The 24,388-nt window shown below is 46.5% G+C and overlaps 4 protein-coding genes across 4 annotated transcripts in view; 1 reads left to right on the top strand and 3 right to left on the bottom strand.

Moving 5' to 3' along the window:
* LOC131207812 (venom serine protease Bi-VSP) overlaps positions 1-1,687 on the bottom strand; it is a 2,762-nt gene extending 1,075 nt beyond the window's left edge. The window contains exon 1 of the mRNA XM_058200443.1: positions 1,670-1,687. Coding sequence (XP_058056426.1) covers positions 1,670-1,687 — 18 coding nt within the window. The remainder of the gene's footprint in view (positions 1-1,669) is intronic.
* Positions 1,688-5,283: 3,596 nt separating this feature from the next.
* Positions 5,284-7,129, bottom strand: LOC131208842 (putative beta-carotene-binding protein). Its single transcript, XM_058201748.1, has 5 exons — positions 6,913-7,129; positions 6,251-6,339; positions 5,809-6,100; positions 5,599-5,745; positions 5,284-5,533 (listed from the first exon to the last, which is right to left on the bottom strand). The coding sequence occupies exons 1-5, from the start codon at positions 7,007-7,009 to the stop codon at positions 5,376-5,378; spliced, it is 783 nt and encodes a 260-aa protein (XP_058057731.1). The 5' UTR covers positions 7,010-7,129; the 3' UTR covers positions 5,284-5,375.
* Positions 7,130-8,904: 1,775 nt separating this feature from the next.
* LOC131212542 (nonsense-mediated mRNA decay factor SMG5) lies at positions 8,905-15,819 on the bottom strand. The gene is made up of 5 exons (XM_058206443.1): positions 15,205-15,819; positions 11,371-14,173; positions 11,163-11,295; positions 10,928-11,086; positions 8,905-10,850 (listed from the first exon to the last, which is right to left on the bottom strand). Exons 1-5 carry the CDS (start codon positions 15,240-15,242, stop codon positions 10,627-10,629), a joined length of 3,357 nt encoding a protein of 1,118 aa, XP_058062426.1. The 5' UTR covers positions 15,243-15,819; the 3' UTR covers positions 8,905-10,626.
* Positions 15,820-16,839: 1,020 nt separating this feature from the next.
* LOC131208282 (ralBP1-associated Eps domain-containing protein 1) lies at positions 16,840-23,717 on the top strand. The gene is made up of 6 exons (XM_058200957.1): positions 16,840-16,999; positions 18,340-19,217; positions 19,283-20,045; positions 20,119-20,275; positions 20,339-20,973; positions 21,054-23,717. Exons 1-6 carry the CDS (start codon positions 16,853-16,855, stop codon positions 21,648-21,650), a joined length of 3,177 nt encoding a protein of 1,058 aa, XP_058056940.1. The 5' UTR covers positions 16,840-16,852; the 3' UTR covers positions 21,651-23,717.
* Positions 23,718-24,388: the final 671 nt, after the last annotated feature.

The raw sequence follows: 24,388 nt of genomic DNA on the forward strand, positions 1-24,388 counted from the left end.
TTTTTTTGCGACTGTTATTGTTATTTTTATTTCAAAGTTCATTCACACCTTCCAGCAGGTATTTGCATAAATTTACATAAAGCCAACGCAAAGGCAACGCAAGGATCGGTGGAACAACGATATAAAGCGGACACCGAGAGCAAGTTTTGCCGTTCGTTGTGGTTCACCGATCCGAGGATATGATCGATCTCTGTCGATCGGAGTACAAAATATCAATCAGCAAGCGATTTTAAACCCGAAAACCGGGTGAAAAGGGAGTGCCGAAATGTCGTCTTTCATTGTAATCTCATCATCATTATTTACTTGGCGCGACTCTTAAGCGAATGAGATACATTGCCTGATAAAGTAAATATTTGAGTAATGGAACGAGGAATTTTAGCCAGAACGTCACTAACTATGCCACAATTTTAAGCATTTCCGATCATTGTAGAATTATTAAATAAAATTCGTCGTCTTGTAAAACTTAAATGTTGGAACAAAGTTATCAACTTACTATTACCTTCACCTAATTTATGCGAACTCATATCATTTCTTTGCGCTTGAATATGTTCTTGATCATCCGGATCACTTGTAACCACCAGTCACGAAAACACACTTGTTTATATTGCAAATAATAACAGTGTGCCATTTTGCAGCTATGTTAAAGAGAAATCATCTTCTCGGTGGACAAACTCATTATTTTGCGCTAATGAGTTAAACAACCAATCAGGACATCGTTTCGCTCGTGTGTGACCTTAAAACCGCGAACATTAAGACCGGTGCTAAAAAGTTATGTTGGGTACGGACCGATCAAAGGCTGTGGGCGCCGCGGTTGTTTGTTGGAACGGTGCTAACTGTACTTTCTCTAGGTGAGAATAAATAGGAGAAACGACAACAAACTCCCACAACAAACATCAGCTCGGTATCTGCTGTGCATCCTGCCTCTAATCGGCCCTTCGATGATGCGCAACCGTAGAATTCCAGGCCAGTGCTATTCAGGACAAATTATGCCGTTGTTGCATCTATGATGTTTTCTATGCTGCTCGCATACCAAATGACAGTGCAATAGTCAATGTCGCCAATAGTAGAATTAACAGCCGTGTGAGAGTGGCCGGAATCATCTTCTCAAATGATTACCTTTTTTCTTTTCCACATTTACGCAAAATCATGGCAATAACATGATGATGCTCGTTTCGCCATAAAATGAATAGAAGTTGGATGAAAGTTTTAATTGAAACATCTCTCCAATAGCTACCGTTGAAAAGACTGGTCTTCAATTCAATTGAGTGTTTGCCGCTCATGATTAAAAAAAAACATATAAATGGTCTAAATAAAATGTAAATCAGATCTTGTGCTTGTACGATCAAATTAATTTCAAATCGGAAATAATAATGTAAACAAATTTCTTCCAAATACAGAACGGTTGGAAAAGAAAATGGTTTTTCCAAAAACCCAACCGAATTCCGCTCGGAAAGTCAATCGATTTACGGTCCTATGTTCTTTGCGTTTCGTTTTGCGTTTTCACTCTTTAAAAATTGCGCTTGGCGGGGTTTTTGACGAGTTACATTTAGCTTTCTTCTACTATGGTCCACCAGCAGACAAGTGCGGCCCTCGCCAGTAGTGGCCCGTTTGCGGCCAAGTTCGCCACACATCCGTTAGAGCTGGATGAATGTTCTTGCCACATGCGTACCTGATCGGAATCGCCCATGAACCGCCCACGGGGTGGAAAGTAATAAACCCCGCTTCGCGCGCCGCCGGTCCTACGGTCCCTCTCATTTATGCACGCATGGCAAGGAAAACACTGCTTTCGATAGTATCGCATGCGTAGCATCGAGTAAACCGGTGGCCATTACGGCGGCGCTACGGCGCAGATGACACATTTCGAGGAGAGTGTGGCCCGATTGTGGGATGTCTCGCGTGCCGTGCCCTTCGACTGGATCGGAGAACACTCTGTTTTTTTTAGACAATCAATCCGTTTCAGTGCGACTGTTTTTGTTTCGCTTCACTTTTGGTTCCCTTTTCGGGGGAACGGAAATTGTTTGGCGATGACGTGTCTGACACCTTGTCTTGGGTGAGACAAGCAGAACGACCAGCAGCATTTCTATTTAGCCTGATATAACATAAAAAGTATTAATAATCCCACAGTTCTTCCTCTTTCAACGGCAAGAATCAAGAAAGGTTAGGTTTAGCATTCAAAACCGGTACCTACCGGTTTTTTCGCAATTGTTCTTGAAGTTGCTACACTCTGTCCTCGACCTTCTTCGCGGGTCTGTGAACCAGTTCTTTTGCTAGGGGCCTGGTCGATAGGCGATTGAACGCAGCCCATTCCTTTACTTGCGAGAGAGAAACACATCCAGGACAATGGCGTAACCGACGACGGCTCGACCATTGACTCCTGATCGCAATACCAATACTCGGAAATCAATGAGGAAAATAGACACAAACAACGGCATCGTAAACAAATGGATCAATTTTTCAACTAACATTTTTCGTGAGCTCATTCGTCCGATCCTTCGTCACGATGGTTCCTGTCCCCGGTGCGCTTGGGACGTAAGATCGTCGAACAGCGTCCGCAGTGCTAACCACAAAGGTGGTACGGTTGGTAGCGGTTCAATGCTCTTTTGGTTCAATCATGCACTACGGAACACGCAACAACTACGCAGTATTTCTGGACTCGTATGTTTGGCCCGGTGACAGTATTAAAGCAGGTTATAACGATTGAAAATTTAAACGGTACAAAATAAACTTCCAGAAGCGCTGATTATGTTACTTGGGTGTGTTAATGCCGACTTAATGTTCAACATTTAAGATGTTGTGTTATTTACATTGTTACTCTAACTATAAATAACATACTTTCAATAGATGTTTGACTATATATAGTTTAGTATAGTTGCGAAACAAACTCGTTACATCGCTTGACCGCACGCGGTGGAACTATGAAATCGCAAGTGTTGATGTCTTTTGTTTTAGAAGCGACGAACCTTCAATAACGACGGCATCGTTTTCATCAGCATGAGATTCCACTGAGCTGATGATCACTGTGGTCACTACTAGAGTGAGGACCCCAAGGTGCAGCATTGCCTCTATTTTTTCCTAAACACTAAACACACTCTCCAAACTGGCCCTCGCCGATAGTCAGTTTTTCGTATCGTGGCTTAAATTCGATTCACTTGAACATTGATTCCACCGTACGTTTACAGATTGACGAAGCTTCTTAAACTCCGCTTTCTTCACTTCTTTGACCAGACACTGTCGACAATCGTTCCGCGCATATCCGCTGCTATGAAGGAACAGGCTTCCTTCTACCAAAAAGTGCGCCGCGCAAACGAACGTGTCCGGGACAGAGTGTCTCGAAACCGTTTGAAATTGAACTGTAATACGATTTGCTTATTGATGGCCGTTTTATATAGACCCACCAGTGCACGCACCGGTGTATGTGTGGCTCCCGCGCTACAACGAACGGACGGCGACATCGTTGTCGTTGTCTGGTGCCCGTGCACCGAGGCGGGAATACCGGGAACGTGAGCCGTTCCGATTCCAACGGGAATGGCGAAAAGAACCGATCGCCTAACCCGGCTGAGTGGCTAGCTGGCTGGCCAGTTGATCGGAACTGCAACTACTACGATCGCAAAAAAGCCGAGCGTACCGCGAAGTGTCACCACGCTTCGTCCCCAACATGACGGTTTTTGTGATCGGGAGACACGAATCGTCGGCCCCCTATCCACCGATGTTCCCCCGGGCTTAGGTCCCCAGCTGAGTGACTTTGTTGAAACCGGGAGGAGTTGGGAGGTACGGTTCACTTGTTCCAGTCACCCAGGACGCCAACCCAGACGCGTGTTCCCTCTGATCAACCGCAATCTACGCACGAAGGCGGTAAGCTTGTCTTAAGCCGACTGGCTCCCGTTCTTGCAGCGAAGCCGTTCTTCTGAAACGGACAACTCAGTCATTCTACGCATTCTTAACACATCTGCTTACCGTGCTTCTTCATACCCCAAAGCCGACCACATCTCAAAGTGTTGTTTGGCCGCGCTTGTCGTAAGAAGGATTTGAAACTAGTGCCGGGTCGAAACACGCAACTGTCAGCGGGTTGTTCTCGTGTCGATGTGTTCTTACAAGACTGGTTCTTTTCTAATGCTCGTTTAATCGCTAACAATCAGTTGAGACTTTTCTCAGCCAAAAAGAAGAAGGAAGCAAACATCGGAAACCATTTTTAAACTGGTGTGGATCATTAAAAATGTACCATGCGTACTTATTCTCTTAATGGGCGTTATCTCGCAAATTTGTTGGCTTTAAAAATGCCCTGAAATGTTAGATCGATTGTACCGAGACTTATTTAATTTTGGGCTGAGTTCTGTTTATTTTGTTCTAAAACTGATTTTTTGAAAATGTAGCAAGAAACAATTTAGTGCTACAACTAGTTCTATAAATAGTTCTATTCCATTGATGTATGTATGGTTTTAAGTTCTCCTCGTTTTTTCTTTCTTTCACTTTCACATTTATCTTAAAAACTAGTTATAATTTTATTCAAAATATAATAAATCACCGATTTCTTATACGGATATCTGTATCCAAAACGTACAATCGTCCACAAAACCATTGAATAGGTATTTGGGAAACCATTTATATAGCAAATTTCCGGACTGGGTTTTGTTGAAGATATCGAACCCAACAAACTAATTTTACATTCGATGTTTTTTCGATGTTTTCCTCGTCATTTAATGAATGTGCGCAAAAAGAGAACTCTGTACACTGAATAAAGTACGCTCTAGTTCATGCTGTCTCCCTCTCCCTGCAAAATAGCCATCGTTGTCTTGGAGCCCCAAAAACGACAAAGTTGATTAAGCTATTCAAAAAGAAAGCACCATACTTTTTCGAAATAAAATACCAAAAATGGAGGCTTTAAAAAGTAGCGCGAAATCTCAAACCATGTTGGTTGGCGCATTTTCTGGAATTCTTGAAGCATTTCTTAGAAGCCTATAATTGGTTAAGCAAACCGAAAAATTGTATTGCTTCTACTTTATGATCTCAATCTATTTTTGCATGAGGAGAGCGATGGAAAGTGATTTTCTTCGAAAGCAAAAATGCATATTTTTCACATCTTTTTAGCACATTTGAAATTTTGCATTTTTTTGGCGCCGGAAATTGGAACTGTAACCAGCAACCGCGGAGGTCAAATTTCGTCATCTGTGGCTTATTTTTGTCGATAATTCGATTATTTGGGTTATGATAGAAAAAGTAATTTGTCAATATGGTCTGTCGTACTTGTCTGATACATGTATTAGAAAATGAAGAAAAGTTTCACGATTATTTTAAGAACATTATCAAATATTTACTCAAATAGTTTAATACAAAAATTGATTTCTCACACTTAGTTTTTACACAGTAGTGCGAGGTTTTTATTGCCGCTTCGGCAGAAGTCGTCGGTAAGGAACGCGAAGGAAAATCTTGTTCACCATTTCAACCATCACTGGCTCCCATACTTGTCGTGAATTCGGAAGCATCTCCTTGTAGATCATGGGCCAATACTGGTTGACGAACTCCAGAGCAATATCGTCTATAGAAAATAACACGGCGTTATCGTCAGCTATCGACAAGAAACATTAGGCTGTTACTACTTACTCAGCTCCGGATCAGGGAAAAGTCCCGTGGCATAGATTTTCATATTTCCCACTTCCGGGCTCATATCGAAGGAATTAATCTCCATGTACTGTTCACCGTTTCGCTCCGTAACTTCGCCAGACAGTTGCCATGTCGTGGTAACATCAGCTAAACAAAAGGCAGATTATTTTCGTCAGTCATGTAAACCATAAACTCATTTTCGCAGCTTACTCATGGTATTGTTGAAATATCCTTTCGAGGCAAGTTTGATGCTATTGAATCGTCCTTCACCCTTGAAGTAGCCTTCCATAACAATTTCCGGGAAACGGACATCCACTCCCAGATTCAGCGCCTTATCCGTAGCCGTGGCTCGCACATCAACTATCTGGGCCTTGCTCATGCCGAACGTTTTCGCATTTTTGACATGCAACGATGCGGACATTTGGTTTCGCTTGTAGTCGATGTAGGTGCTTTTTGATTCATGCGGATCAAGGGATGGGAATCCTAGGGATTCGATTCCAGTCTGTGTGTTGCAGCAGTAACAATAACACGTTATAATAACACTGCTTCATATACAGACATATTTTTTTAATACACATAATTGTAGAATGTATAATTTTGTATTCATCAGTTTACTCGAACAAAACCTAGCCCATTTACGCTCGATACTCACATGCATTTCTGGGAGCATACGCTGGATGGAGCTCTTGATGCACTTGCCGAGATCAGGACTATCACGGTAACATATTTCCATAAAAGCAGCTGCGAAAAACAGATAATGGCAAGGTTACGGTAAACGTACAGTGTGAGCTATTCTGTTTCATTTTTTGCTCTTGCGCTTGCTCACGATCACTAAAAAAAAGGAGGGCGCAGCTTTCGGGTGAAGGCCATTGTACACGATAAGTAAAGGAACAGGATAACAAAAAGTTGAAAGGCTTGGCCAGCAAGGGGAATGTCTGCTAAACACATCAGAGCCCGACCCACATAAAAGTGCTACAAAAATCCGCTCACTTTCAAAAGTACATCTCACGGATGACCAAATTCCTAAAACCGTAGATGCAAGTAATTAATTCTCCATCTACACTGCACGACATTTAATGACTGCTAAGACACCCCTAATCATTTCTCAAAACACGTTGCGCTTCACAGTTTACAGATACATTTACAAATACAGAGGGGTAATTATTAACTACAGAGGGCATTGAAAGAGTTGCGATGAAGCAACTAGTAACTAAAAAGCTGCAACGTAATTTAAACCCCAAAACAGATTTGATCACAAAACGAGCTGATTAAGTGCTTCTACGGTGCTCTTGCTGATTTCACCACTTTACTTACGCAACTCCACTTCGGGATCGTCGGCTGGAGCAAGTTTGGCAGCAAACGAGGCGCCCGCGCAAAGCGCGACACCGAACAAAACCAGAATCACTTTCATGGTATCCTTGGCGTGGCACTGCACAAACCTTATCGACACTATGTTCCAGCAGTTTTGTTTTTTCGGTTTATTTTGCGAGATGCAGCGTATAGCGTGCAATCTTGTCACTTGGGAACCGGCCGCGACTGTCTGAAAGCGGCCCAGTAGTAACAACGGCTTTTATAGACGCTATCCACGGCGATGCCGGCAAGATCAACTACAAAAGTTGACCGCCTCGGCGGGAGGTGCCTGCCCTGCCGTGGTCGACCATCATCAATCCGGGAACAACTACTTCTACAGTTTTTGCGGCGTCATGATGAGCTTGAGAACTTCTCCTCCGCCAAGGGTTGTAATTCACAGACGCCTACAACCTGCGTGTTTCAACCAACAGCCAAAAACAAAAATAATTAATTCTCAAGTTGTTTGCTTACGCATATCGCAGTGATCGCGTTCGATAGTTCTCCAGCGTATCTTTCATACTTTCGATTGAAACTCTTGAAATCGTTCGTTCTTTGGTTGGAGACAGATGGTTATTGTGGACTGATAATCTTTTTATTTCAACTGAAAACACCATTTGTTTTTTTGCTTTCATGTATGTGTCCCTTGGCAAACATGCTGGTTTTTATATCAACATCTTTTTTTATGCTTAATCCTGCATAATCATCACATCATCATCTTACCAATAAGTTTCAAGGTCCGGCCAGACCGGTTTGAAATCGCAACACCAGCGCAGGTTCACATAGACTCATTAAGAATTATTCAGCTTCATCCCTCTCCTGTGCTAGAGGTCTGCTGACGATGGCCTGATTAATTTCAGCCCGAAAATCTGGGTTTTGTTATCCTCATTAGCATATATCGTTAGTGCGTCATCCGCACTGCGTTTTCTGGAATTTGCTTTGAATGCTAAATTATAGGCCACAGAGAGAGGATGGTAATAATATGACTCCGCATACAACGTAGGAGAGTTATGCAATTGCTAACTATTTCGATTGTGTCATGAAAGACAGTTAACAATTTGAATATCGACTTGAATGCAGTTACATAAGCGTGTTTGTTTGAAAGGAACGTCTACGCAAAGTCTAACTGAATTAAGGCACGATCTTAGTCCGCCGAATGGTCGATGATGCGCAACACAAATGCAGGAAGCGCATGTCGGGGCTATGAAATTGTTACAAGTGCGGTTTATCTCTAGGTCAGTGGGTTCAGCGGCGCAACATTCAAGTCCTCAAGGCTTGCAGGCCTTGTGGCCTTTGTACCTTCGTCGTGACACCGGAAAAAGATCCCAAGCTCCGGCGCAGTTTTCCGCCCTTTGCTTGCGTGAAGATCAATCGTACGTTTCAATGCGAACAAGTACTCCTTACGATAATCACTGCCAAGGGATAAGCTTTTACGTAACGCTAGAAGCCAGCCTCTGTGCGGTCATTTGCCTTGAGCCATTTCAGACAGCTTGCATGGCAAACACAGTTCAGTTTTACGCGATAAATCGCCGTATAACGTGTGAAAACACAAGACAGAAACACAATCTGGTGAAACTGTATCATTTTAACATCATCCACGCGATCGGCATAGTCCGGACCACCATTATGCACTTACTACCACAATGTTGAGAAATACAATCAATTTGAAAGAAATTTCTGACACGTTATTCTTAACTGCATGATTCTGAGGGTAAATAATAGACATGCACTGATCGCTAGAATGAGAATTGACGCACGTGTGCTCACCGAACAATGGGAAGTGTTATCGGAGGCAATTTATCTGAATCATGTTACATGCATGCACTTTTTTATCGTATACGTATACGTGTTATAAAGACAAGTGCTCTACTTACCAGTTACGACATCCTATACACCGAGAGCAATCGAACTATTTTGAACTCATTTATTAAAGAAAACCAACACCGCCTTTGTGTTCCACCAAGTATGCATTTTTATTTTTAAATGATTAACGCAAGTTCTACAAAGAAATACCGAAGACAGTAGCAGAGAGTAAATCATACATTCTAACGGCTATTGAAGAAAGAAAAGTTCTATGAGCTCACACGAATAGGCGACCGAAAAGCGCCGCACCGTTTTGGCTTCAAACGGAGGGAGAGGAAAAGCGATTCACGCTGCTGTGAGAATATTTTGACCTGAACATGTTTGCTGTCGTATTTTACGCTGAACTGTGATTGAGGAATATTTCAAGAAGCAAATTTGGAAACGAATTGACGGTTTTGCAATTCAATGCCAATGATGGTGTGTTTCTCTACTCCCAGATCGACGATCTTAAAATAAGTTATAACAGTGCGACGCTCACGCGACACCGTTTACTGTCGCACTCCCTTACTGTTTCATATTAACTACGAAAAATCTTGAAAATCGCAGCCGTTGCCGCAGCAAGTTACGCTACACAAGGAAAAAAATAAGCCTGTAAAGTGCTAATCCAATGATAAGGACAATGAAGATAATAAAGCGCTGCAAAAGAACCAAATGATGAATGGATGAGGGATAATAAAATGAAACTGGTGGAGGGGTGTGTTTTCCACAAAGGAGAATAAGAAAAATAAAATAACATAATTAGTAGTATAGCTCATTGAAGATCTTCTCTAAGCTGTTATCAGTTTTCTGACATTTTTCTGTTTGCTTCGTACAGCAGAACAACGATCGAAACCATTCACACTGAAAGCACCGCGAGCCATTCCAACCGCCTCCATTGCTTCCTTTCAGACCACATTTACTCTGCTTTAATCAAATCAGTGTGAATGGCGCATGTTAGTGTTGCAAACAAGTATGTTTCAAAAGTAGCACAATTTCTTCAATGGAAAGTTTACACCTTCTTTAAGATGTCTCTGTTAAAAGTAGATTTTAGTATTGTTTTTGATAATGAAAAAACGCGGCAGAATGAATTAAAACCTAATATGTAACGTGCGCCATACACTTAATGCTGCTGTACTGCGGAAACAAGTGTTAAGCACCCGTTCCTCGGCACTGTAGCCCTGATTCGATGGAAAGATTGAAAGCAGTGGATGGCTCCAGTGGGGTCTTTTTTTCATCTGGCAAGTTTCATCGATTTGAGCACGTTCAATTCAGGCTGCGATCACCGGGACAAGCGTTCGGCATAAACACGATTTCGTTTCTATGGAAACTTTACGGGGGCATTTTTGTATGTTTTCGCTTAAGAGTTCTCTTCCGAAATTCCCTTTTTTATCCTATACTTGTTTCCCTCTCTCTTACTCATTCTATTGTTCTCTCTTTTTCGTTTTAATCTTCCTTATCCGAACCTCTTCGAAATGTCTCTCTTCCTTTCACTGAAACCCACGAGTGCTTTGATCGATATCTTTTACGCCTTTCTGGGCAAATATCGCACAAAAACGCACACTTGAAATTTCTGATTAGGACTTTCTGAGAGCAGGCAGCACTCTTTCCCCCCCATAAATGGACCCTGCGGGCCGCAGTATTCGATAAGTTCCACGATTCGATGCCCCGGGTGGAAAAGAGCTGGGCTGCCCGTGTCCGTGCTCTGCGTGCCTCCCAAAATGTCGACTCTTTCTTGCATGGTTGGCGATAGTTCTTTGTCTCTTCGGCTTTTGCTCGTATGTTTTACTGTTGTTGAAGTTGCACAGGCTCAAAAACCACATTGATTACCAACGCTTATGTTCATTTCCTTTTGTAGCTGGAGTAAAACGTGACAATTTGCTCGAATTTCACCGGTATGGCTTCCAGTATGCCGACGTAGCTGGAACCATTGCCGAACTTCTTGTCGCTCAGGTTATCTCCCGAAAGGTACGTTACGATGCTGCCGTTTTTATCCTTATCTGGGTGGTTCGACACGAAGTGATTGCAAAATTGAACAATGTGTTGGAAAATGACCCCCTCACGATCTGTTTGGAAGTGACAAGAACACGGCCATAAATAAAATAAACATTGCGTTCCTGTTGGAACAGGAAAAAAAACTTACCCAACTTTTTCGGAATCTTAACCAATGGCATCGGTTGTGATTCGTTGGCAGTTTGTGTACGCAAGAACCGATTGCCCGCACCAAATTCAGTTTCCAACCATTTGATGGCATTACGAGCACCATCGTTGTCTTTTTTCGTTTCATCCAGCTCGCTCAACACTAGAGAAGGAATGCGATAAATAGGTGGAAATATGTACGAAAGTGGTCAATATCAACCAAAGTTTGCTTCACTCACCAATGCTAGGTATGAGCACTATAAACGTTCCCGTTTTCACCAAGTTCTTCACGATCGAGGTGTACTCCGATAAGCACTTTGCATCCAGCACCAAATACGGCGAGAACCTAACGGTTCGCTTGTTAACCTGCAACTACAATGGAACCGTGGAGTGCAACAATCAGTCGTCATAGAGTTCTTTAAATTCGCTTGGCATAACATTTCTTACCTCCGATTCACGCGTTCCCACACAATGACGCAGATAAAGTCTGCCCATTTTGTACCGGAGGTCCTTCTTTTTCTCCGCCGGTTTCGGTTGCAGTACAGGCGTCGGGCGTTTTTCCTTCCCTATCGGAGCACATTCGGTGCCACTGAGTTCACCTGCACGGCCACCAGCAGCCCCACGTCGAAGTATGCCATTCTCACGGTTACGAAGATAACCCTTCTTCGTAAACAGTGATAGTTGCTCTCCGTTGTTTTCCGGCAAGGACGACGGATCATCGTGCTGCTCCTGTTTGCGATTGCGGTTGCGTTTATACTCTTGCGGGAAATGAAAAATGTCCCCCGGATCGTCATCATCGTTAACATGGCGCGGCTGACGGTCGTTGCCATCGCGATCCCGACGTTTTTCGCCCATCTGGCGCTGGTGCTGTGCGCGCTGTTTACCGCCCTGTTGTTGTTGTTGCTGTTTTCCGCCGCCATTCCACTCGCTCTTGTATCCGACGGCGAGCAACTTTTTCTTTCTTCTTCTCTGCTGACTCTTGGAGATGGCACCAACTGATTGACTGCGGAACGCACGCAAACTAAACTCACGCGTTTTCGGCACGAAGCAATAGTCGAATTTTTTCGACTTACAAAGGGTGAACCCAAAATCGACCAACTTCATCATGCGAAGCAAACATTCATCCTCCGCACTGATACCCAGCTTGTACGGCTGCTCCCACTGCAGTCCGTCTTGTGTCGGCTCGAACAGAGGGAAGCGCTTCATTGCGACATCCTCGCGCAATGGAATCGTGCGGCGCGCTAGGAAAATCGAGGATAGATCCTCCCGCAAACCGTCCATCGTGATAAACTCCCGGCAGAAGAAGAAACGGTTGGTGAAGATGTCTATGTTGAAGTGATTCAGCAACTTCATGATGTTATGCACGAACTCCGGATTCGATTGGTAACAATTATGCAGCACATCCATGTTGCACAGTAACCAATCGAACAGCATCTTCAGCGAGCGAATCGTTCGGTCGGAATGCGCGAACTCAAGCACAATGTTGGGGTTCGTCTTGTTATAGCGCTTCTTGTACTTGAACTCCTCATCCGCGGTCGGTCCGCGCGGTTGCTGGGCGACTTCGCGCGGCAGATTTGAATGCTTTTTCTTCGCTCCCCGTCCTGTGACATCTTCCCGTTCGTCTTCTTCGCCACCGGTGTAGTCATCGTACGAACCGAAGCTGGACAGTGAAATCATATCATCTTCCTCCTCCTCTTCCTGTTCGCCATCTTCGACACTGGAATCTGACTCGGAAAAGTCGTTGTCTGAATCGTAGTTTCCATCAGAATACTCGTCCTCCTCTACGTCGCCATGGTCGTTTCCATCCGAATCACTTCCGTTCGAGTACGCTCTTCTACGACGACGCGACTGTTTTCTCTGACCACCGCCCGTCTTCTTAGCATTTTTGTCCTTCGGTTTGTCTTTGCAATTGTTGTCACACTCTGGATTCGAGGTACCACGACTATCCTGGCTGCCCGTGCCCTCTTCAACGCCGGATGATGATTTTTGATCTTTCGAATATACTCCGTGTTTAGCCATGGTCCTTGCACGATGTACCTGTTCGTCGTACAGGCGGTAACGCTCCAAGTACATCTCACGGAAGCGATTGTCGTCGCGGACATTCTCTACGATGCACTTCTCCACGCCCATCGTGCAGTACTCGAGCAACTCCGAGCAAAGCGCGACCAAGAACGCGTTCAGACTGTGAATCTTGTCCGAATTGGTCAGCTTGATACGGTACATGCAGAAGAAAAGAATCGAGACCACCTTGAAGATCATGTCCTCCGTCATGACGTACTCTTCCAGCAGTTGGCGGATGCCTAGCACTTTTTTGAAGTCAATCAACACCGAGTGGCAAAGAGACATAAAGTCTGTCACATCCTTGTTGTAGAAGAACACATCCACAACCAACAGAAACGCCGAAATAAACTGCTTCACGGCGTGATCGTCCTCATCTGCAAAATCCGACGACTCCAGACCTCCGTTTTCTAGCAGAAGAATATTCTTTTGGAAGATGTTATTGACGTTTGTTTCGCTGCACTCGAACGGGTTCGCACAACACAACGAGTACAGGTAGTGATACACCGCGTCAAGATTATTATTCTGCCCGGCGACCAGCATCCCGAGCTGGTTCTGTGCCATGCCAATCTTGGGGTTCAACTTGAACGCCTCCATATAATAACTGCGCGTGCGGTCCCGTATTTCGATGCGGTTGCCAATGCCAAACTCCATCCGGTAGCGGTGCAAATCGCCAAGAGCAATTAGCAGTGTGTGGATCGTCTCCAATGCGTACGAGACTTCCTGCTTCGTGTACAGTTCCTTGGGGTTCGGTCCGTGGCTGGCGGGGCGCATCTGCAGCAACGAGTAGCACGTTGACTCCTGACGCAATGCCTCGTCGTCGTAATCTTCCAGAAGCCCATAATCAACCAAATGTTTCAACGTATCGAGGTGAAAGATCTCCCCAAAACGCAGTACTACCGCCTTGAAGTAGTTGATTCCTTCGCGGATCAGCTGATCGGCAGCTTCCAGAAGCACCTGACCATCGGTGCGTCCTTTCTGGCGCTTCAGAGCGGAAATCACGTCGTAGTAGCCCTTACGCCACAGTATTTCGCGCGACTTTCTTCCCACGCTTTCGAAGTCCTCGAACATCAGCTGTATGCACTGCGAAACCAACAGTCGGTGGCTGAGTAGAAATTTTGGCGCTAGAGTTTCGTTAGCTGTCAGTCCCGCCTTGAGTTCATCTTGTCCCTTTACCAGGGTGTACACGGACCTTTGAAAAGCAAATAAACAAACTCAAATCAACAGATGACAATCACAAATGTACAATAACCCAAATTAAACGTAAGTGATTAACTAAATCTAACATCGTAAAAGTTGTTCGTTTCGAAAGCTGAAGGTGAACATTTATTTTGCGAAAACGTTCTTAACCTATCGATCGATCGATCTGGAACTAAAATATATTTGGTTACCCAATACCATCTCACACCTCCTCACTCAACAGCCAAACATTTGTTCAGTTGTTGTCCGTCCACAAAGTTTTTTTAACGCCGTTGGGCGTTTCAATTTCAAACATAGCAAACATAACCAATGACACATTTAAAGCATCACATTACACATAAATTGTCCTCTTACACTGTTTAACTTGTAAGAGGTTGTTGTCGGTGAAGAGCGAAAAACAAACATTGTGCTGATATGAGCAACGAGGATTACGTTCGTGGGTTCGCCGTGAAAAAGAGCGATAATTAGAACGGCCCACCATCTAACGCAGTTGTTTACAAAAAGCGAACACACGTCTAGAAGGAACCACTTGCCTCGCGGCGCATACGTGACAAACTGCGCGTTTGTGTTGGTTATTCACGCACCGTTCGCAAAGCATTACCCGCCTGAATTGGGTTCTAATCGCGACAGAACTCAATATCACGGAATCAAATGTGTTGTTGGCTTTTCAATCATTGTTCGCCTTATTCTGAAGGTCTTTTTGGCACCATACAACAGCATTTTGATGCAAAAATTTTACCGTTCCCACACAGCAGCAGGCGATGAACGTACGTGTTTCACACCCATACCAGCGCATCGCATCAATCGTCACACATCACACCCGTGTCACCGTGCGAGATTGTGGTGAAATCGTTTTCCCAGCACTTGGAACGTTCAAGAATGTTCTTTCCATTTGCAAAATTTCTTACTGCAAATTAGCTGCCCGTTTGGTCCCCCACAGTTCTTCGCATCAGTGACCTTGCCGTTGGTTTTTAACCAAAATATCGCGCGACACACCGATTGCAAACTGAATAACTGACGTACCTGAACAGCTGCTTCACGTCGTTGCTAGAATATTCCATGGTTTTGCGCTCGGCTTCCGTGTCCTGGCCGGCAAACCGCAGATTTTTGATACAGTTTATGGTTGTGAAAATAAACGAAGTTTCCGTCAGCAATCACAAAGAGCCTCTTCCTCGCACGCTGATTACGTCGTTTTCTCTCCGCGCTGTCAATGTGTCCGTTTGGTCCGTTCGCTCTGACGTCGTCGTCGTCGAACGATGCTGTGTCGTTCAATGCGTACTGCGTGTGTTTCCCTCCACACCGTCGCTACCCACCTATGCTCTGGGCCTTCCGCACCCCGAACACGGTGTAACGCACGACAAAAGGACCCCCTTATCCAGCAACCGGAGCTTCAGGACGACTTCCAGGTTGATGTGAACCGCTTTCGCAGGGTGTGCTGGAATTTTGCAACGGATATGACGGGTGTAGGACCCTGTTGTTTTTTCGCTTCCACACTACTTCCGTCAAGAAGTGCTAGCGCTCAGCGCCTTTACGTCGAATGGCGACTGGATCTTTTGCTTCAGACTGCGGGTGGCAGCGTCGGTAACGAATGAGCACATCTTCAAACCATGATCGCCCCTATTCTTCATCACAAACGGGCCACGGTGCAGCAGCAAATGAAAGACTTTACCTCCACAGGTAACGCACGGTTACACGGTTTCGATGGTTTTTCAGCACGATTGGGATTTCACAAGACTTCGAATGGTACTGAGCACGCGCTGGACTTTTCTACACTCGCCCGTTTCGCCGCAGCTCTCCTGTCACGACAGCTGTCAGTCGCGTAAATGGCGGGAACTGTCGTGTAATTCTTTACCCACCTGAAGGTTATCGGTGTTCAGAGCACGCTAATGAGATGCGAAATATTACCTTCAATACTTGAAATCGTAAGATGCGCCCTATTGCTGACCAACTGAACTGGAATCCTGCGAAAAGTGCTGGCGAACAATTGCCACCCTGTTGTGGGCAGGGCGAATAAGGCGAATCGAGCTGTCAAGGAGCACGGCCAAATTTCCCGTCATATGGGAAGCTCGGACGCAAAACAGCAGAGAACGGGTCTGCACGATAACGATTGGCTACGCGAAAGGCAAACTGTCCGTGGGTTACTCACTAACGGGACCGCGGGACAGCCCCCGATTCCAGGACTAATGTCACGCATTCTACCTACCCCGATCGCACCGGACTACACAGTGTAACGAAGTGGTCAATCTGAATGGGGGGAGGTGGCCTAAGTAAAAGTCATGAACCCCGTGAAACCCGCAGGAAGTGGTTCAATTAGCAACACCATAGCAATGTGAACATGTACTTTTGACGCTGAGAATTGAATTCCCTATCATCCTGCTCCGGTGCCGCAAGCCGGAACATCTGGACAGCTGCTCAAAAGGTGGTGGTGGTGCTAGTGTTGCGCTTGACCTCCGGGTTTGCTCCGGATTGTTTGCTAAATTGTTGCTCCTCGTGCAACGTCACTGGCCGAGTGGCGTGTAAAAATCGTGTATTTTGCACCGTGTAACAACGAAACCCATCGAGATTGTGCGAAAAGAGGGTATACCGATCGGAGAGCTCACAAGCTAAGTCTGGTCAGATCGAGAAGAAAGTGTCCACCCTCTAGCGGATTCTCGTGCACCGACAGCGAACCATGGATGAGCTAAGCGAAGCGGAGCTTCGCTACTACAACGATTTGTTCAAAATCTGCAGCGAAACGGATAGTGGCGGCAAGGTTCCGGCACTAAAGGCCACCTCCCTGTTCCGGTCGGCCAATCTTTCCAACGAGACCATAAACAAGGTAAATAAGAACGCACGGCGCTCCCCTGCTGGTTGCAGATGTGGGCTCAGCCACAAAGCTGCTTATCTAAAATTAGCACTGGTCACAGCGGTAGACCCCAGGCCCAGGCACTGGGGGTTTAATGCACCCGCCGCGACGCTACCGGAAGGCCTTGGTGGGCAGTGTGGGAAGCGAAACATGCGGCGCCCGGGCCGAGGGCGAACGGAACAGGAAGCTCGGGATGTGGCCCGAAGCGACGATTACCAGAATGTCAGCTGCTTTTTGGCAAACTTCCATCCCTCGCTGCTTTCACTTTTTTCTCTCTACGAGCATTACGGTTCGAATCGATGATACGCTGCTCTACTCGAGCTCGCCTCGTTGGTTTGCCAGTTATTGTTTTTTTCTTCTCGACACCATCCCCGGTCACGGTCAACACGAAGCAACGGAAGTGAACCAATTACACGAGCGTGGGATCATTTCCCTTGGGGGTGGGCGCAGTGGAAGGGTATGGACTGTGAAATATCAGGTTCTTCGCGCTCGGTGCTGTTGGTGTTTGCCGACGCTCCCCGGCGGACGGGCCAGGACGGATTAGGACGAGGGAAATTGATAACCTACGAGCGAACAAACACTCTCCGCCCACCGTGTTCCTTTACCTGGGCGCGCCCACATCTCACGCGCCTGACATCATAAGGACATTTTTGAGGCACGTTGTTTGTGCGCTGATGTACGCCCGTGACACTCTCTATCGCCAAACGATAATGGATGTACACTATGCAACCCTCCATACTACTCTCGTAGTATCTTCAAGGTTCGCCTGGGTTATAACATTGCAGAGAAAAACATAATTTATAATCTTGACGAGTGACGGACCAAACCGGACGAGGGCGGTGGGAGTCCGTGAGTCGCGAAACTTGTTGCGCGTATTTATAGACATTTATTTGCATTCTGTGCAGGACCACTATTTGACCGCTGCAACGATGCGCAACAGGGCAGCGGAATCGTGGTTCGATAAAAAAATTTAAAACAAGCCACGCTTTACGGCAGGGACCACTGCCACTGCGGCTGCTGCCTGTTGGACTCTCTACGCCAGATACAATTGAATTGCAGTATAATAAACCGCTGCTAGCCCCATCGTTCCACGCGGCATCAAAAATCCTAGGTGCCCCTAGCGCTCCAGTGCGCTTGTTAACACGGCCACGGCACTCGGCCCGGTCGTTTCGGTGGTACGAGAGGAGGGTACACGGTGTTATCAGAATGTAAACAGCTCACGTCATCACCGTCGTTCGGATACTGCTTCGGTTTCCAGCACCATCTCTTCCCGTCCGTGTATAACGTACAGTTTTCGTTCTTCCCTTTTGTAGATTACGTCCCTGGTAGGCATTCCACAGACGGCGCTCTACCTTTCGCGGCAACAGTTTTACGGTTGTCTGAAGCTCATTGCCGCCTATCAGGCATCGGTGCCGCTGCGGGAGGAAATATTGACCACCTCGCTTAACCTGCCACTGCCACAGTTCAGCTGGATTGATCCGGTGGTGGGCCCACCGTCGGCCACCTCTACTTCTGATCCCGTGGTTAGCAATGCCACCGCAGGTGGAGTCGCCAGTTCGGGTGCAACGGAACGAAATGGCTTCGTCGAAGGAAAACATCATCGCCCCGGAGGGAGCAACATCACTGCCGTGAAGCATCTGCCTCTGGTTCCGTCGAGCGGTGGCAGCGGATCGGCCCAGCAGCAGGACAGTAGTGCTTCGACTGGAGGTGAGCTGACGAATTCCGACCAACCGAGCACCGACTCGGAGGTGGAGCACAATGACGATGGGAGCGGAAGTGGGAGTATGATCCGCGGCGATCGCGAACGTCACACGGTTGGCATGCTGAAGGGAGGCGGTGTGGTCATGGTCGGTGGAACGCACCCGGCGGTTGGTGGCGGAGGTGGTGGTGGTGCCGGGGGTTCACCGGAAGCGTGGAGCACTGCGAGTGACAGCCCAACACCGACCAACAGCGTGGCGGAGCGTCCGTGGGCTAATCAAAACCTGTGGCAGGGTCTGGTGTGCGAAGAGCAACGGCAGCTGCTTGGTACGGAAGAGGAATCGTCCGACCGGCACAGTAGCGACGACGACGAACAGGAAATCGATCTCGAGTACTTCTACCAGATTTCGCAAACTCAGAAAGACTACTATCTGAAGCAGTTCCGCACAATACAGCCGGACATTCATGGGCTGGTCAGTGGACCGGTGGCTAGGTAAGTTGACGGGCTAGGAAACTCGGAAGGAAACTCAGTAACCAGAATTGGCAATTGCTTTTTAGGGTGTTTTTCGAAAAATCACGCATCCCCATCGATGAACTGCGACACATCTGGCAGATGTGTGATGTAACACGCGACGGTGCCCTCAATCTGGCCGAGTTCACGGCGGCTATGCATCTGGTGGTGCTTCGGAGAAACAACATACCGGTTCCTGCCACGTTACCGCCCTGTCTGTTGCCCACACTTCTGCAACACTCGCTTCTACAACCGAGCACCAGTGGATCAAAGGGAGCCGGCCCTGCAGAGGTATCTGCAACCACCGTGAGCGGAGGCAGCAACGGTACCGCCACCGTCCCGGAACGAACCGAGCCGGCCGAAGCCGATCTGCTACATCTGGAAAGTGATGACAATCTTGAGAGCGGTAGCAAACGGAAACGGGTGGTAACGAAGAGCTCCCGGCGGATGGTACCGGTTCCGGACTCATTGGCGTTCGCCAAGATCGGAGGAAGCGGTTCGGCGGGAGTGGTACCGGTGCCACAAGATAGCCCACCGTGCTCGGTGTCCTCAAGCGCAACCGGATCCGGATCGGTTGCCCTCGCAACCAAGGGAAGCGGTAGTAGCAGCGGGAGCAGTGGCAGTGGTAGTAGCGGTAGCGGTCCGGTTAACACAGGAGGAAGCTCGACGACGGGCGGTCGAAAAACGCCACCAAACATGTCGCCCCCGGTATTGGCACAGCAGCCTCCGCCTCCCCAACCACTGCCCGCTGCTACAAAGGGAAAACAATCGGAACATCCCGTAACACCACCGAACGAGAAGAACCTAAAGGTAAGGGTTCAATCGAAAGAACGAACAGTGGATGAAAGTACATGTTGTCCCCTTTCCTCTACTATTGCGACAGAAATGGGAGGAGTGGACCAAGTTTATGGAATCTCCCACATCGAACGTTTCTAGTCCCGGCCCGAAGCCGGTCAACTTTGATCTGCAACGTACGACGCAGGCGATCGTATCCGATCCGCAAATCTTGCATCCCGTTCCGTTGCGCGTGACGCCCGTGGGTGAGTGTGGGCGAGTTAGTCGGTCTGGTTGCGATCTTCCCTTATCTTTGCACATTGTTTCAGGTGCTGAAGCGGTCGACAATGGTAGTCTAGTCTATTCCGATGCCAACCACGGTCTGTTGGCTGTCCAGTCGACGGATGAGTCGAGTCCCAAGCAGAATGTTCAATCGCAACCGCAACACCAGCAACACCATTCGACGCTGCAACAGCAACGGGATTCTCTGACCAACAGCAGTGATCTGCGTGCCATCCAAAGACCGCAATCGAAGAAGCCTCCCTCGAAGGGCGTCGGAGCGATTCCTCCTCCGCCGCAGCGCGAATCCGGAAGCAACGCGCTGGTGGCGAATGACACCTCCATGACCATATCATTAGATGCGGCCGGGTTTGCGGTTGCCACTGCGCCAGCGCCGCTAACAAAGAAATCGTCCGTCGATCAACAACAGCCTCCGCCTCCGTTGCCGCCGCCACGTCCATCCGCTCATCGGCACACGCGCAGCAGCAGTCTCGATTTGAACAAACTGAAGCTTGGCACGGGCGCCAGTGTGGCCCCGCTGAAGATGCCACCACCACCGGAGATTCCACCGAGGGTGGTAACTCCACCAACGGCCGATCAGCCACCGGCTGGCACCACCAATCACGCGTTTGCTGATTTCACACACTTTCCGACCGGCTCAATTGGCCATCGTGGAGCAACTGCGGTAGGTCGACAAACGCAGCCCAATGTAAAACCCTTGCTCCTTTTATGCTGCATAATGCACATTCGATTGTTGTCTTTCAGGCGACGGGTGAAGCGAGCAACATAACAACCATCCACTTGGATGCCGCCGGCAATATGACGCACCATTCCACACCCCATCGCGGATCGGGGACGCTCCCAAAGTCGCTTGTAATGCATACTCCACGTCAGAGCGCGTTCGAGGTGTACCGAAAACCGCTGACCGCGGACAGTGCTCGCACGGTGAGGGGCTCTCAGTCGCCTCCCCAGCAACCGCCGCTAGTCACGTCGCGCAGCGTGGAATCGTCGGCAGTGGTCAACAGTAGCAGCGCAGTTCCGCAGGGTGACTATGACAAGCGAATTTCGGCACTCAGTGATAGTTTGCGCCAGGTGCGTTTCAAAAGTAACGACCCTCCGCCAGTTATGGCGGACGCACTGAAGCAGCTGAAGGAACAGAACCTGCTGCTGTTGCGGGTATGCAACGATCTGAGCGAGGAGCTGCTGCACATTCAGCAGAAACGCGAGGACATTCGCATCAAAATTGAGCTGCAGGAGCAAATACTGGGCGGTGGCAATGCACTGGTGACGGCTGCCACTGGTCCCTCGTCGCTACCGACTTCGGCAACACATCACCTTTCACACCATCACGCAAATCTATGAACGAAGTTCGCAAATTAGACGCACCGCAAGCTGACTCGGTGAAACCGTCGATCACTCGTTTACGACATTTACGGTCCTCGTTTTGTATACTCAAAGTGGCAAAAGCCGTCTCTGGAAGACGATAGCAGTAAGTATTCTCTTTACAGTCTCGAAAAACCAAGACTAACTCAGTGTCCGAAGATATAGTATATGAACAACGCTTGACACTGTCCCCGTTCCGTTAGATAGGAGTAGGGTTTTTTTGTTGTTGAGATATTGTAAAATATTTTCAAACAGATTTTGGTGCCCAATGACCCAGTTTTCGGTTGTTACTATTTCTTATTCATAATTCTTTGTTGTTTTCGCGCATGGTGGCCACAATAGTCATTTTTTCATTGTTATACGAGCAAGCCGTTATTATTTTGTGGTGGAATTCAACACCAACAACCATTTGTTTGTGTTCGTTGAGCGATTGGTTCTAAAATATCGAATCTGCTTCCATGAACGGCTCTCGAATTAAACACTCCTCGCCGTACGACTCTCTACAGATTAAGTTAAAGTAGTGGTAGCGCAATAAAATTAAGCAAAACCACGCGGAAATTTGATTGAGGTCAAATCGGAGTACACAAGCTTCAAAGGAAACGAGAGAACTATAGTGAAGAGGAAAACATTGAAGCATCGCTTTGTATATTGTGTGTTTTGAAATCGCCGATGGGTGTGTAACTTAATGGGTGCTAACAATACGGCCCGTCTCGAACGGTTGAATGGACCCGAAAGGACAGTTAGTGCCGACTGGCTGGTTGCAGAATGGCGCATGTTTCGATGGCGTTCGAACGAAAAAATGCTTGGGCTCTAACGTGGAAATAACTGTTTACAATATTTTAAAATGTATTTAACTGCAAAGTTGTTAAATATCGCATGGCCCGATGAAGCACAATAAAACTCTAGATATGGTAAAATAATGATAACTATAAATGAAACGTTACAACAGAATTTACTTTAAGTACCATCGAAGCAGTGGAAGGCACACGTAGCAGAAATAGATCGTCAACTGAATCATCTGAATTCACGGGCACTGATGATTAACACTGTGTACAAGAAAGCAACAAAGCGCCCACGAAACCGGTGTAAAGAGAATATATTTCGATGATTACTTCATCCGCTGCACGCACGCTAACTATCTTCGGCGGAGTGCTAAAGAATTGTTAGAATCTCGCCTGAAACCCTTAATAATCTATTTTAATGCTGTATAGATGACATAAACTAAACAAACTAACAAAACCAAACAGCTACAGTAACAAAACAAACGTAAGCTCCGCTCATCGTCCCGATTTCATATGAAACACTACTGCACAACACCTACGTAGGGGCAACTGCGTTTTCCAGTGTGACAGACGAATGGAAATGCTACACAGATAATAATCACGACAAAATATCTTCACAAGTCGTTGTTAACGATTGTTAGAATACAGGGCTAACGAACCACTTGATATTTCAAATAGCATCAATCGGCGTAACGGAGCATAAGCAGCACATCCTTTCTCACCGTATATTTCGACCGAATGGCAGCGGAAACTATAACGTGTAGAAAGCCAACGGTTGACGCAGCGTTGCGCCATAGCCCGGTGCTAAGGAATGAATAGTAAACCAATAATTATTTTAGTAAGAAAAATGAACAATATTTGCTACAGTGCAAGAGAAACTTATTTAGCAAAGACAATGCCAAGCAAAGAACTATTTTCCTAACGCGTTACTATACCTGGGTGGAGTATTGTCGATCAAATATTGGAATTCGAATGCACTAATTTAATCTTCTGCCCAGTCTGTCAACGATCAAGTGTTCTCGTACAAATGTAGAGCGTGTGATTTTTTATGTTTCAATTACGTACGCACATGTGCATGAGTATTGTTTCAATCCGGCCCACGTATTGAGGATCGCCGTTGCCCTCGACGATCACGGTGTTAAATTACGTTTGACATGGCATATTGGAAAACATCCACAGCAAGTATTGTAATTGTTTTCAGCAAAACGTAACGAACGTGAAACTGTGACAAAGAAACTGAAACATGTGTCATTCTAAAAGCAAATCCGTGAATAAATTAGAACATGTGTCATTCTATAAAACAAGTTCAGTTATTGTGCGCCAATGGGTTCAATCTATTGAGAACTTCGGATGGGGCTAGTCCTCCTTTGCTTAGTTAAATCTGTGAGCGCAGCGTCTACTTGAAGTATTGTTATCGCCTTCTTTTCATCTTATCGCTTGCTTGTGACACAGAAATATCGATTGTTTCGCTACTAATGGATGCATGGAGACGGAACTAAACGGATTTGTAGCAACAATCGGTGCATTCACCGATATCTCTAGTGTTTCAGCCAAGAATCGAAATTATGAATCGAGTAGGTGAAATTCGGGCCGCACTTTCACAGTATTAGCTAGGCATATTAAAGTAGTACTTGAATACTAACATAAAGTTTGACATTTTTCATTTTGCACGGTCGTTTTTCCAGTACTAGACGTTGCAAATGCATACTGCATTACCTTCGATGTGACCTTCGCGAATTCTTAGTCTTTCGGGTGTGTGGGCGTATTGTTTGTTATGGTTGCTACCCTACTACCCATTATTAAGCAAAGTTATCTTATCGTAATCCAAATCCTTGTCGGGTCGTTATCTTCAAATTGCTGCACTTAACAATAGAGGATGCTCGTTAATCGTTTGACCATTGCTTAGCAGCTATGTTGCATCTGGACGTAATCCTG

This window comes from Anopheles bellator, chromosome 2, assembly GCF_943735745.2.
Source record: "Anopheles bellator chromosome 2, idAnoBellAS_SP24_06.2, whole genome shotgun sequence".
In the NCBI taxonomy this organism is placed as follows: Eukaryota; Metazoa; Arthropoda; class Insecta; order Diptera; family Culicidae; genus Anopheles; species Anopheles bellator.

Coding starts and splice junctions, on each gene's coding strand:
- LOC131208282 (XM_058200957.1), top strand. CDS start 16,853: ATGGATGAGCTAAGCGAAGCGGAGCTTCGCTACTACAACGATTTGTTC. Junction 19,218..19,282: donor GTCAGTGGACCGGTGGCTAG/GTAAGTTGACGG, acceptor ATTGCTTTTTAG/GGTGTTTTTCGAAAAATCAC. Junction 20,276..20,338: donor GTTGCGCGTGACGCCCGTGG/GTGAGTGTGGGC, acceptor ACATTGTTTCAG/GTGCTGAAGCGGTCGACAAT.
- LOC131212542 (XM_058206443.1), bottom strand. CDS start 15,242: ATGGAATATTCTAGCAACGACGTGAAGCAGCTGTTCAG. Junction 11,296..11,370: donor TGGGAACGCGTGAATCGGAG/GTAAGAAATGTT, acceptor GTTCCATTGTAG/TTGCAGGTTAACAAGCGAAC. Junction 10,851..10,927: donor TAAGATTCCGAAAAAGTTGG/GTAAGTTTTTTT, acceptor ACTTCCAAACAG/ATCGTGAGGGGGTCATTTTC.
- LOC131208842 (XM_058201748.1), bottom strand. CDS start 7,009: ATGAAAGTGATTCTGGTTTTGTTCGGTGTCGCGCTTTGCGCGGGCGCC. Junction 5,746..5,808: donor ATATTTCAACAATACCATGA/GTAAGCTGCGAA, acceptor CCTTTTGTTTAG/CTGATGTTACCACGACATGG. Junction 5,534..5,598: donor TTTCCCTGATCCGGAGCTGA/GTAAGTAGTAAC, acceptor TATTTTCTATAG/ACGATATTGCTCTGGAGTTC.